The sequence below is a fragment of the Diplotaxodon limnothrissa genome, linkage group LG1, assembly GCF_057381915.1.
Source record: "Diplotaxodon limnothrissa isolate DT_005_m linkage group LG1, D_limnothrissa_male_GT1.1, whole genome shotgun sequence".
Classification (NCBI taxonomy): Eukaryota; Metazoa; Chordata; class Actinopteri; order Cichliformes; family Cichlidae; genus Diplotaxodon; species Diplotaxodon limnothrissa.
In genome coordinates, this window is record NC_140596.1 from 35,694,979 (window position 1) to 35,709,566 (window position 14,588).

The 14,588-nt window shown below is 39.3% G+C and overlaps 1 protein-coding gene across 1 annotated transcript; it reads right to left on the reverse strand.

Moving 5' to 3' along the window:
- Positions 1-1,861: 1,861 nt before the first annotated feature.
- On the reverse strand, positions 1,862-12,437 carry zdhhc13 (zDHHC palmitoyltransferase 13). Its single transcript, XM_085357811.1, has 17 exons — positions 12,381-12,437; positions 9,938-10,158; positions 7,226-7,348; positions 6,766-6,843; positions 6,383-6,527; positions 6,183-6,247; positions 5,857-6,019; positions 4,832-4,957; positions 4,620-4,753; positions 4,426-4,528; positions 4,001-4,123; positions 3,857-3,919; positions 3,671-3,764; positions 3,288-3,371; positions 3,041-3,198; positions 2,525-2,622; positions 1,862-2,313 (listed from the first exon to the last, which is right to left on the reverse strand). The coding sequence occupies exons 1-17, from the start codon at positions 12,402-12,404 to the stop codon at positions 2,178-2,180; spliced, it is 1,938 nt and encodes a 645-aa protein (XP_085213937.1). The 5' UTR covers positions 12,405-12,437; the 3' UTR covers positions 1,862-2,177.
- Between the last annotated feature and the right edge of the window lie 2,151 nt (positions 12,438-14,588).

Genomic DNA, 14,588 nt, shown 5'->3' on the forward strand with positions numbered 1-14,588 from the left:
CAGTTCAAACCAACACATTGCTAAACACAAGTTCAGAGTTATTTAAAGTAAACAGACTACCTTTATAATCCTAAAGATTTCGAAAAACACCCAGTCCAACCATATTGAAATAATATTTATATACTCTAACATCACTTTTGCTCTCGAAACACTTTTGAAGAGCTCAACACAATCAGTATTTCGTCCATTATCAATCTTGTACTTTCTACTCAAGTAAATTTCCAACTTTGCTTGGCCCAAGAAAAAAAATCAGCAATTGTCCCTCTTTTCTTCTTCCCCTGTGTCATATGAAAAACCAAAAATAAAACACTGTTGTGTGAAAACTTCTCCAAAGGATTCCCAAATACCATTAAGTACTGAAAATCAATCAATCAATCTGAAACACTGTACAAAACAATGAAAAATAGTTTCTCTCATTGAACAAAAAGGACATGCATCTGAAGACCCAGGGTTAATGATGGACAATGATACCATGTAAAATCCGCCACTGTAAATTACCAGCTTTCTTGGTCAATGGTGGCTTGTACAGCGACCCCCATACAGGGCCCACATCAAAACCAACCTTAAAATGTTCTCACCAAGGTTTTGAACTTCAATATCAAAACTACTATGAGTTTCTTGAGCAAACGCTATGTCAATGCATTTAGATTTTAAAAGGTCAAAATACATCGCCCTTTTTCCATGTCCCTTGCACCATTAAGGTTCAAGGATGGGATTTTAAAGCTACTCATAACCATACAGAAAAAGATCCATAAAAAAACAAGAATACAGCATCGTATCTGCTGTTTTTCCCCTGTCAGGTATAGCATCAAACTCTGCGAAAACTGATGCAGAAAATTAGAACCAGTCACTTCAGTGTCCCTCAAACCATCAGGGGTCCTTTGTCATATCAACCATTTAGCTGAATCAAGAAACAACTCTCTATCAGGGAAAAAATCTTGTATAACCACATCTCGCTTTCCTTTGGTTACTTCCAAAAAACTCTTGTTCTAAACTGTACCCATTACTTCTCTGACCATCAGGAATAGAAGAGTCAGATGACTCTCTATCACTATCACTCTCTCTTCCACCCTTTTTGTTTGCCTGCATCTTTTTTGGCTTTGCACCTTTAGAGTCCTTAGGTTTCCTTTTTGTATGTGGAATCTTAAAAACACTTTCATTATCCCCAAACAAATTCCTGTCACTGTGGACCATTCCATCCACATCCATTTCCTGTTGCACTCCTACTGGCGTAGTTGTGTGGCCAAACTCCTCACACACTTCAGCAGAAGTAGCGGCAACCTCACTGGTGTCCTGACTGCTAAGAGTCTCACATCCTGAAACTCCGCCCGTCTTTCCATCTCCGACATTGAATGCTGGGGCTCCATCCCGTGTGTCACTTGCAGAAACACCTTTGCCCCCCTTACCTGCTGAGACCCTTGCCAAAGTAGGGGAGACCGGGGATAGTTGTAACGTGGGTCAGTTGTAACACTTACAATTTCTCCAATCAGGGCTAAGTTTCAAATGATGTGACTCATCCTGTGCATGCCCAATTCAGTTCTGCTATCACATGTGAAAAATCAGCACATTTGTCAAACAGACAATTTAACACGAAAAAAAGCAATTTGTATGCCAAAAAGTACGTTTTTCTACTTTATTTCAATGTTTAATAGCATTATCTGAGTAGAAGTATTGACCTGTTTCTTCTTTTCTTTTGTTTCTTTGTTTTGTTCGTCATCCCCTGCTGTACTCAGAGGCCCAAATCCACTCAGAACCAGTTAAAAAGACAGGCACAACATTGTTTTATTGAAGTTTTATAGTGGTCATTTGTATTAAATGCATGCAATTTTTACAAAAGTCATAAAACCAATTTTTCCACACATACAAAGTCCAATTCTTCTTTTCTGAACAGATAGTAAAAATAGTTTTAATGTGTTCATAAAAACAGGACAAAACCTCCATCACAAGTAGGCCTCTAAAGGTTCTGTTATTTTCCCTTTACTTACACTGGTCAAGTATAAGGCAGCAGCAGTCTGTACAAACAGCAACTGAATCAAATATCTACATGTTTCTTTGCGTTTTCCCAATTCTGAGTATTGCAGTCTCTTTCCACAAGGAGCCACCACATTAAAAAACAATAAATAAATGTCTGTGCTTTTGGTCCAGAGTCTGACCCTTGACCCTGAGCGTGGAGGAGGTCAGACCATGTCGGTGTGACCGAACACATGCTGGTGGCCAGGTTGGAACTGCTGTGTCCAGTCAATGATGACCGGTTTGAAGAGTCCACAACAGCGGAGATGGAAGAACGACACCAGGTTCCTAACCACGCCCAAACTATGAACACAGAATCAGAGAAAAGTGACTCAGCTGACCGACAACATAAAGTACGAGTTTAGGTTAAAAAAACAAAACAAAACGCACAGCACATGATTTGCCAGTAAATCCTAAAGAGCCCATGGCATGCTACAGACAACTAAGCAAACAATTTGTAAATATCAAGATATAAGTTATACGATAAAGACAAGAAGCACTACATGCAACTCACTTGAATGGATTTTGTCTCAGAGAGACAGGTTGCCCGAGTTTCCTCTGGCGATGTGTTAGATTTGTTCGCTCTACTGCCGTCAGTCCCAGGAATGCAATCTGATCACACACACACACACACACACACACACACACACACACACACACACACACACACACACACACACACACACACACACACACACACACAAAATAAGGTATGTTGTGTGTTAGAGCAAGAAAAACAAAGAACTAAGCTTGGGGTAAAATTTAAAGACTTTTGTGAAGGCCAAAGCTGAATATTTCCATCTATATTTTAAAATGATTAAGCAAACACTCAAAACAAAATGGAAAGCCGGGAATTTTCTCTGGTCTCACCCAAAACACAGAATTTGTAGTAATTTATGTTGAATTCTGCCAACTAATCCCCTATTTTGAAACATTTACAGAAAACGCAATATGTGCGTGACAGTGAATACTATCCATATGATATACAGAGCCTTAGAACCCCATTAAGAAACTCCAAGCAGCGAGTCACCTGGTAGAGCTGCAGCAGCAGGGTCAAAGTAGACCAACTTGTATGATAGACGACCAGGACGAAGATGCAGAGCAGCCAGGGAGAGCACCCTATCAGGCCAGAGAAGGTACCCCACAGGCCCTGCTCCTCGTAATGCAGCATGCAATGAGTGGACCAGTCTGAAAGAAACATACACAGGCATGTTCATCCAGGGTAAAGGTCATAGCGTGTCAGATGGCATGGCTACACTAGCTGTTGCAGAACTCACACATGACACAGCCGTACAACATCCAGGCTCCCATCAGCACGAGGGAGAACAGAAAGAGGATGAAGTAGTGATGGTTCCTCGCACCTGGGGAAAAGAAAATAATCAGATTAAAAGATGCAAAAAATTAAAAAAGGTAATAATTTAGTAGCAGTGCGTCAAAAAACATTTATGGGAAAGTATTATGCTCTCCAATAATTTGAATGACTAGGGATCAGAGCACTTTATCTTCAGGAAAAATACTGTATAGTTTTTTAATGCATCCCTTAAGTCTTGATATACTAGACCTCCTAAATAAGACATGACTTTCTCAGCTTTGTCTTCGTGTTTGACAGTTCTTCCTGCTGTTGCGTAATTTGAAAGTTACGAACAGGCTTGTGTGTTACCAATGCAGCTGTTGGTCCAGATGGAGTGGTGGTCCTGCTTGGCCACACAGGCATCGCAGCTGAAGCAGTGATTGGCTCTCATTGGCTTCTTTATCTGTAAAAACACATGGTATAAAATAGTACTGGTTGTCACAGTGCTAATGGTGCAGTGTTATTAAAGAGGTGGTTGCAGGTCAGTGGCCTTACCATACAAGAGGTGCACAATATCCTGGGGTCCAGACAGCCGGCTTCAGCCAACACCAACACATTCTGTCAACACAGAGGAACAAAACATAGCTCAGCTCCATGTAAAACATTTACATGGAATATTCTGAACTCTGTCCTTCTCACCATTTTCTTCTCCTCTTCAGTTGCTCTGATGAAGCCGGGGTCCGTCCTGCAGGTGCGGAGGTAGTAGTAGAGTAAAGCAGTGGCATTCAGAGTGAACAGTACCTGTACTGTGGCACTAGGCTGATGTGGAGTTTCAAGTTAAGGTCTCTGTTCAGTTTGTCATCAGAATATGAATGAAACCCAGTTGCCTAATTTATTGGCCTCCAATGACAGATCTGTTTCTCTTTACTGATGATAAAACTATGCATCACTCTTACAACAGAAAGAAAAAAACAAAACAAAACACACACCCTCAGAGAATCTTCCGGTTTAAAAGCATTATCCATCAAGTGCATTCATGAGTCTTGCTTATGTTTTTCATCTGGTACTGACTTGCTTCTCCCAAAGGAAATGCTTTAAGGTGTGGTTTCATTTTTTCAAAGGATATCTGGCATAAACCAGAGGCACCAGGTGACAAGCATCCAAAAGATTGAAGCCATGAGACTTGAAGCTTGTAGGTTGGACTGAAAGTCTGAGCCTGGGAAATTCCTGTTTCATGCAAACATTCATTACTAAATCAATAACACAGGTTTTAATAACAGTAGAGTACATCCGTGAATCAGTGGAAGTGTATCCTCACCTTGTAGCCAGATTAATCACACCTATCACACAGGCCAACAGGATCCCTTTGAGTAACCAGGATTCTGAGTTCATATCCACTATTGCACCAACACCTCCAAACAAAGCCGTGCAGAGTAAAAACTGCAGAAACACCTGAGAAATACAGGGAGAGGATTCTTTTAGAAGAGTCACTGTAGACTGCTAAAAACGTGTTATTTGAGACAAACGTACCCTGTATCTGTTCACGACTCGCAGGCAGCGAGAGTTGGAACGAAGCCTCTCCCGTTTGACCTGATTGAGCATGTGCATGAGCAACGGGCTGTGCACTTGGTGAGCCAAGTCGATGGGTGTGTGACCCTGAAGAAGAACATTAAGAACCCCATGAAAAAAATGAATCACTGATTCAGTTCAAAAGTGGGTATAATTGTAGTTCTTATAATTGACTGTTTACGCTGAGTACATGAACTCTATTGTCAAACGCAGTGCAAAAAACCCAAGTTTAACTTGTGTTAAACTCAAGTTTAAGGGCATAGTTCTATTGTAGTAAATGAATCAAGAAACAGCTTATTTATTGTCAGTCTGCAGATACATGCAAAGCTATTCAGAGACATGGAGTGAGCAATACTATTCAGTGCATTCTCCAAGAAAATCTTGTTGTTTTTTTTTAGTGAGCTCAGCAACTCAGACTTCATTATAGTGGGCATCAAGACTTAATGGAATACTGTAGGAATACTGTGCATTGCCTATTCATTATTTCATATGCAAGCATTTAGAGCTGAATAATGATGAAAGCAAGGTGTACCTGTTACTTGGCCTGATCTACTAAGATGGCTTACTTACTTAATAGTGAACAAAGCGCTCATGCAGAGATTAAGCAAACACATTCAGTTGAAAAACAAAACAGTGTGCTCCTAGAATATACACCTAGAGTATCCAGTTCAAAATCCTACGTCTCCTAGAAAACCTGACCTCTGAACACTGACTTTATCATCGGGATTCAAACTCATATGACAGTAGCTGCGCCTGTGGGATCAACTCCTACAGTTCTCGAGTTATCGCTTTCACAAACTTAAGTGTTCACGCGCCCACCTCACCGCTTGCCTGCCTGACCAACAGGGTGATGACATTACCCATTTAGCCTTTTACAGCTAAAGATTAATAAGAATAATATTCTGTTTATGTATTCCAACATTATGCACTCACAATAATGTAAAAAAAAAAGAGAAAAAAAAGTGTTTGAATTTATTGAAGCTCACATTAATGTTTTCTGCTTCCACACTGGCCCCAGCCTCCAGCAGGATGTGGGCAGCATCTACATTTCCTGCCAGCACAGCACAGTGCAGTGGAGTGTTCCTGTTGACTTTGTCCACAGCGCTCACGGAGGCATTATTTTTGATTAAAAAGTTTGTTGGTTCAGGCCTGTGACAGAAAGGAAACATCTTACTTTGTTACAGCACATTTAGATACTATCAGAATACTTTTAGCAATCAGAAAAAAAGGATTATGCTAACAAACTATACTTAATTTCTTATCAAGACAAGCAATCAAAGCACTGGGGTTAAAAAAGAGAAAGAGGCCTTACCCGATAATCTTCTGTGCTGCTAACATTAGTGGCGTCTGTCCATTGCAGTCAGGCCCGTCAACTTCCTGGAGGCAACGGAGAAATTGAGAAACAAAACCACAACTTGCGCAAAGTGAGAAGCAAATGTAATCAGAGAAAGAGTGAAAACAGAAGTGTTGCAGAGAGAAAGAGTGGGATATAAAGTGATGTGTATGTCTGACCTGTCCCTTAGCTATAAGATAAGCTGCTATTGCCATGTGTTGGAAGAGAATAGCAAGGTGGAGAGCCCTGTAGCCCTCTCCATCTGCAACAGAGGGGTCTGCTCCATATCTCATTAGCTGGATTACCATGGGGAGGTGGCCCTGTCTGGTCATTCAAACAAAAACATGATAATGGACAAGTCTTAAAACACCCAGCAGACTAGTTGTAAAACAGTTACGTAGCCTCACTGAGGACACACTGCCAAAGTGCATAATCTCTTCTAATGCAGGTAAACTTTAACCAGTGGTTGCTGGTAAACCAAAACTAAAGTAAAATAATGCATATGCAAAACAAAGCAAAGCAGCCCAACCCAGCTCTATATCGTGCACAGCCATATAGTCACCTTATGGCCCAATGAAGTGGAGTAGAGTTCAGGTCTCCGCCCAGCTGGTCTACTATTGCTCCTTTGGAAATATAATACCTGTTAGAAAACAAAAGAGAACAGATGTAAAGATCATACTTCAAAGTATTTTGTGGGTTTTTATTATTTGTATTCATTTATTTGTCTCCCTGGTTTCCAGTTTTTGTTTAGCTACTATTTGTTAATTATTTGCATTATTATTCATAAACTTAAGTGCCAAAAGAAAGCCTGTGTTGGTTATATATAAAATGCAAACTGATCATTTGTCACAATTGTAGTATTTTTTTATGTATAGATTCAAGAAATTGTCTAGAATAAATAATTATACCCCCCGATTTGGTGTGTTGTGATAGGTCATTTGCAGTAGATGTGTTCACAAAACAGATTTCCATTTCTTTCTTTCTTTTCGTTGTCAGACTGAGATGAGATCTAAAGGCCTTACTTGACCAGCTCTAAGCGGTTGTTGATAGCAGCCCAGTGCAGCAGAGTGACGTTCTCTTTGTCTGGCTGCCTGACGTCATATCCAGCTTCCACCAGCTCCTTACAGCGCTCCAGGATTCCAAACCTGCGGGACATGCACACACACGCATGCGCATGCACGCACACACACACGGCAATCAATCATGTTATAAACCACACAGTGCTCTGCAATCAAATTAAATCCAAACTACAGATAAACTGAGGAGATGCGACAAATGTAGATAAAATATGTTAGAGAACTAAAAGTACAATGTGACCTGGAAAAGCAAGTTACTCAAGAAGGACTTTTAGAATGTGGAAGACAAAAAAAAAAAACAAACAAAAAAAACGTATACACATACTCTTCCCTACAAAGTCATGGTTAGATAAATAGATAGAAGCGGTTCTATTGGTTTTTTTCTATTGACCCCCGGCTTAAACAGCGTGAGTGAATTCTGCTTTTATTTACCTCTACTAACTGATCATTAGCCGCAAATCCTTACATGTACTTATCTCAAAAAAACTAAAGCACATCAACAAGTGCATCCATTCTTTACATTTCTAAATTGGATATAAACTAACACGTGCTATATCTTGTTCTACATTATATCATAAACAAAGATTATGAACAGCTGAAAACAGGCCTACAATTATCAATATTACCATATATTTAGAGTCACGAAAGAAAGAAAGTTTTCACAGGGCTCTGTGCAGTCCTGTGAAAAACTAGGCCCACCCCATGATTCAGTAGCTTGTAGAAACACCTTTAGCGCCAATAATTTGAAGTACTTTTCTTTTATGACTTTATCTGTTTCTCATATCACTGTGGAGTAGAGCTGGACGATATATCGAGTTTTTAAAAAATATCGATATATTTTTATACGAGATATAAGATGTGACAATATCCTTTATATCGATATAGTCTATGTGGAGCCGCAAGTTTGCCTCTCTTTCGTCCACTTTCGTCTTTACGCAACGTTACTCGGCCTCCCCTCCTCCCCCATCGCTTCACCTGCAGGAAGCGACAAGATGGACACGGCAAATCTCCGTTAACGAGTTACTGCACATCGCCGTGCGTGGGGCTGGACGGCGTCAACGTGTTAGCTAGCTAACCACGCTAACGAGCTAACCACGCTAACGCCATGCAGCCCAGAGGTGCTGCACGGACTAAAATCCTTTCATTTTCTCAAAAGTTGACAGCGCGCCTTATGTATGAATTCTGGTTGTGCTTGATGACTGCGAACCGATTTTATGTGGAACACGGCGCTCAGCAATCTGTCAAAAAACGTTTTAGTACGACTTTGGTAAGCTACGGAGCTGCACCGCTTGATGGATTGTCGGAGCATTACGGCTGAGCCTCGCGGAGTGATACGTACTGTGCTTCAACGTAATATTACCCTACTGTGTATAAGGACCATAAATGGCACCTGTTAAGAGACGTGGTTGCGAAGCGGATTTCAAACTCCAGGCTGTCAGTCACGCAGTAAAACTTGGGAACAGAGCAGCTGTGAAATCTGTCCGTCTTTGTTATTATGCTCAGCGTCTTTTAGTTTACATTTTGACTGCACAATTGTGAGCTTTTTGTTATGCACAAAAACAACATTGTTTTCTTTTATTTATGGAGCATTATTATTTAATAAATGCTCATAATTTATTTTTGAGTAAATTTTATGTACATCTGTTCTATGTTAATAAAAGTGCCTGTGTGACATCTGGGACACAGCTTTGACTAAGAACTCTCTTTTTGTTCTTACTTTATGGCTTTAAAAAAATATATCGAGATATATATCTTATATCGCCATCCAGCTAAAAAATATCGAGATATGAATTTTGGGTCATATCGCCCAGCCCTACTGTGGAGGAATTCAGACCTTTTACAACACTGGCAACATTTGTCTTTTTTCCAGCATTTCTTTAGGTCATTGAGTTTTGCAGGCAGGTTTCTTAAAGTCCCAGCACAGCACTAAGGTCTGAACTTTGACCTTTGTCTTTATCTTCTTATCTTTTTGTTCTAGATTTGCTGCTCTGTTTTAGGACTGCAACTAAAGATTATTTTGTTAGTGGACTAATCTGCCAATTCTTCTTTGATTAGTCAATTAGTCACCGATTATTTCAATAACTCTTATCTCCGCTTCCTGTGGGCAGACCTATTTTAGGCTCCAGTACCTCACCTGCTCAGTCTGCCCAACGGTGACTATGACCCTGTTGTCTTGTCCCGCATTAAATTAAAATAATGACCCAGGAAACATATGAATTTGAATATAAATTTTTTTAAAAACACATGCAAAAAAGAAACTAAAAATAGCTTCTGTCCATAAGTTCAAACAAAGCTCCAAATTAAATCAAAAATATTTTATTTTCCAGTACAAAAGTACAAGTTTCCAAACTTTACAGATGATACAGTTCATGAATTCCCACCTGTAGTAGACATGCTCAGGAGTGAGGTTTGCTCTCATCTTTGAGATGTTCTAGGTGCTGATAACAATGCTGAAGATGCTCTCTGTCATGACCTCAGCCATTTGAGAGGTCCATGAGCCTCTTTACAGGACACTCAACTCATCTATATACCTGTGCTTAATACTAGTAAAACAGAACAAATCTAAGGCTCTAAAAGACAGTTACTAGTCCCAAATCTCAGTGTTTCTTAGATGGTGTAGTGTTTAAAATATTAGAAATTACATGTTCCACTACTTACTGTGATGCCTTCACTATGTCCCAACTGCTGCTATCATCCATGTGTGACCGTTTCTTTGGTTGCTCCCTGATGTCAGTCAGATCTGCATTTTTCCCGAACTGTCCGTAAAAACCCGGCATGAATGGATTCACCATCCCTCCAAATCCTGCCGGTCTTGGCCCATGACTGTGAGAATGGCCTTGATGCCCATGGTGACAGCTGTCATGCATGTGGCTGTGATCCTGCAACATGCACACGACGAGACACTTATTTAGTCCAAAGTGGTCCACAGGGAACCTTTAAAGTGGTAGAGACCGTGGGATCAAACTGTCAAGTCCAAATTGAGCCCAGCCAAAGCCCTTTGCTGCCATCCCTCTAATTTTTCTGACTCACTGTATAGAGACTGAGGGGCTTGGTATTACAGCTATACCATGAGATTAAATCAATTTGTCAACTTTAGCAACCCAGAGTTTATTTCTGAATCAATTAATCTGTCTGTGACTGTTGTAATAATAGATTAATTATTCAAGCCAACTATCAAGTAAAAGTATTTCCTCTTTACAGTCTCTGAATCTGCTGCTCTTTTTGTATACTGAATACTGAAAATTGGTTGTATATGGAGAAAACAAACTCAAGGCCTCACATAAGGCTTTCAGACAGTATGATGTAACGCTTATCTGTTATTCTATGGAATAAACTAATAAGTGGCTTTTTTTTAAAAGTTGACTTTCAGAAATAAAACCTTGGTATTCCCAAACAAGCACCCCCAGAGAATTTTTGCCATATAATATTCTCCACAGCGAAACCGGTATAAATGTTCATGTGACATAAAAATATCATATTGATATCACTGCTATAACAAAGCCATGTGTTTACATTCCTTGGTCTGTGCAATGAGACAAGTCCAGGCATATCTGAGAGTGCCAAAAGAGACATTTAAGTACCTTAAAATTAAACTACTTATTAATTAACATCTGACATACTTTTAACACAACTTCTGCAGTTCTGTTTTCAAGGGAAAAAACTACCTTAGACTACATTTGTATTTACATCTAGCTTATGCTGTGTCACTGGATAATAATGCTGTTGCTTCCAATTTGTTTTGGTACATTCACACTAAAAATAAGGAAGCTTCTCACAGATGACAGTAGCTCTATGGAAAAGAATGACGGAAAATCCCCTTCATTTACTTACACTTATGAATGCTACTTCCCGCCAAGTTGCAAGTATCAATAACACTGCTCAGTTCTATTTTTTTTCCATGCAGTCAGAAATATCGTGCTATAAATTTGAGGCTGTATCAACCACCCCTAGTTATGCTTTCATACTTTTTTGACACACAAATACAAACTGGAGGCAGACGGAAAACGATGTGTTTGGCTGAGATTGACCTATGACAGCTTATAATGATGGATCTATCCATAATTAATGTCTATAGATTTTAGAATGAGATGACTAAAAGCTCTCGTAGGTGTAATGTATTGTGGCCTAATACTTTTTGTCCATATACTGTATATAGCAAAATATATATCCTAGGCAAACACAAGGTGATGTACGGTCTAAGGGAATGCTCACAGTAAGTAGCTAACTCATTTGCTAAATACATTGTTGGAAATTTAGTATAATTTTCCCTTTATAATATAAATCAATCATCGCACAAGTTTATCATTTAGAGAAGGTTTCAGATGAAAGCTGTGAGAAGTTTGCACTGCGCTGAATATGTAGATAAATCTTGCATTGTTGAGTTAATCCCACCCTACTACTGCAGCACTAGGCAGCCGTTTTATCTTCTGGGATAGATGGATGTGCTGGATGCGTTTTGCTGTCAGTCTGGATTAGAATAGATGTTTAATACTGATGGTCACACTGTGAATACAACAGGCTGCTGCCGTGATCTAGACAGATGGCTAATTTACCAACATATGGTAAAAGCTGCACGCTTTCTGGCTGTTATGAGTATTAATACATGTGGATTTAGCTGAACACACGCAGCTCGGACAAGGACTGGGACTTGTGTGCTGGAAGAGGATTACAGCATCATGATAATGGGAAAGGTAAAACAAACAAACAAACAAAAAACCCCAAACCCTCATCTGTTTGTCAGTTAATCATCATGTCAACCAGATAAACCAGAAAGCACTTCCGTAAAGTCAGCACCAGAGGTTTCACGCCAAAGAAATGAGCTAAATGCTAGGACGCTTTGAATTCAGGTAACTAGCTGCAGGTTCACTATGCCTATGAAGCTAACGACGACGAGCCCTGATTTAACTCGAAGTCTATCAGGCAGGTTATTACACGTTACACCAACTCAACACAAGCTAAAATTTAACAGCAAGCTAGCTAATTGACAGCTAACAAAAATAACATAACTGAAAAAATGCCCATGTGCCAAGTGTCAACACGATAAATCAGAAACTACATACAACAAGACAAAGAAGCAATTATTATGTATAAATTGTCTTACATTTGCGTCTTCGTTCCAGTCCATTTTGTAGTCGATGAGGGAAGGGAAAGTTACTGCCGCTGGATAGGCAGGTTTAGAGTTTGACTTCCGGCGTTGGCTTTTCAGATTAAATGTCTATTTAAAAAATGTATGCGTCACAATTTATACAGTATCGCATAAAAAAACAAAACAACAGGAGTGTACAGTCTACACATACACACACAAATCACAATAAATTCTTTGAGAGGCAAAATCTTTAGCCCACCTCAGCAATAGAGCAAAAGATGGCTCCCTCTGCCAGGAAAATACTGCCATCGCCGTTTTGATATACTTACAATGTTTAATATGTAATACAGTTACCACACACACACACACACACACACACACACACACACACACACACACACACACACACCTGCGGTGGTTAAATGTTGCTCAGGTGTGAAATTTAAGAGTCGTGAAATTTAATAGAGCTTTTTTTTTAATCTAATAAAGTGAAGGTCACATTTTTTATCTAATGGCGTTTTAATTTCATATGACCTTTCCCTCAATTTTCTTTTAGCAACTTTTACTTTATTTTGAAGGCCAGAAAGTTAAAGAGGAAATGTTGCCGTTTGGCTGTTATTTTCCTCAACGACTTCCTTCTTCCTGGAGATGCTTTTGATTGGGCTTTCGTTTTCCACCCACATACAGGCCTCCACCACTGCTGCAGTGGTGCTTCAAGTCTTAGTACCCCCCCCCCCCCCCCGAAAAACAAAAAACAAAACAAGAACAAAAAAACAAGGGTTCAGTTTTCAGATCCTTTCCCGAGACATGTTGGATTTTAAACCATCCTAAAACACACATGACAGTCAAAGCGCTTTGGTAAGTGATTTTTTTTTCATTCATAAAACTTGATTAGAAACTAAACTTCTACATCATTTCAACTTTTGTTTGTTTGTTTTTGTTTCAACAGCATCATGGGCAGCTGAAACTTATAGCATAGATGTACATCAGTGATTATGATCGTAAAGATACTTGAATACTTCTGTCAAAGTAACCTGGCATACAAATAAACCAATGAGGCGCAGGTACTTTAAAATGGCTCACACAATCGTGTTCTTCATTTAGTGCTATAGTAAGCAAGTCTCCTCCTCAACCTTTCACCTAATGGTCAATATATAATTGCATGTGCAATGAAATTTCATATAGCTGTAATGAAATGATTGGATTTCCCATGAAGAATTAACCATTGGAGCCAAACCCATATTCGGAAAATATGAGAATAAATCCTATTTGACACTGGGTGAAATTACAGTATGTGTCACTCAGATGAAACCAGCCACTTACACTGGAGAGGAGTTTTTTTCCCTCCCTCTTTGCTGTGAAACTAAATATGGACTGAATGCAGCTGAAGTGGCCGTCACCTTGGAGCTGTAAGCACAGAGACTATGACCTGTGAATGAACTCAAAGACATGTAGAGGATAGCATCAGCATCATCTTCTTTACTAGATACAGCTGGATATTTTCACTACATGCTTTTTCCACTTTTTCCAAAAACCCTCCATGTCCAATATGTGTCTATTGAACCTTGTTCCCTTCTCATATGAAAATAATACACAGATTGTAAAATGAGGTAAAAGCTAACTCTATGTGAGGAGGCGGAGCTCTGTTTATAATCACAAACTTTTAATCCAGGAACACAGCAAAATCTCCAGTGTTAAATTAACACTAGAGAGTGTCTATATGGGTCCACACCTCTGAGTGCTAAATACAACACTGTTGAGTGTTAAATTAACACTTTTGACAGTGTTATATGTTTAAAAGTAACCTAGTCAGTTTTAAAGATTAACAATGGCTAACACTGAGCAGTGCTGATTTTCTAACACTGGAAAATAACTCAAAATGTTAGAAATATTCCAGTGTTAGAAAATCAGCACTGCTCAGTGTTAGCCATTGTTAATCTTCAAAACTGACTAGGTTACTTTTAAACATATAACACTGTCAAAAGTGTTAATTTAACACTCAACAGTGTTGTATTTAACACTCAGAGGTGTGGACCCATATAGACACTCTCTAGTGTTAATTTAACACTGGAGATTTTGCTGTGAAGGCAAATAGATTTATCATTAAATAGCCTCCTGCAAAAAATGTAACTTTTTAGTCACCCTGTTACTGTGAACCTTTTGTTAATTTTTAATATATGGAACAAACATTTACAAAACCACCACCCTACCACATATAGGTTC

Excerpts from the sequence above, each read along its gene's own strand:
- zdhhc13 (XM_085357811.1), bottom strand. The coding sequence starts at position 12,404 with ATGGACTGGAACGAAGACGCAAAT. Across the intron at positions 7,349-9,937 it reads GACATAGTGAAGGCATCACA|GTTTGGAATCCTGGAGCGCT; the intron begins GTAAGTAGTGGA and ends CATGTCCCGCAG. Across the intron at positions 3,765-3,856 it reads TATTGTGCACCTCTTGTATG|ATAAAGAAGCCAATGAGAGC; the intron begins GTAAGGCCACTG and ends GTGTTTTTACAG.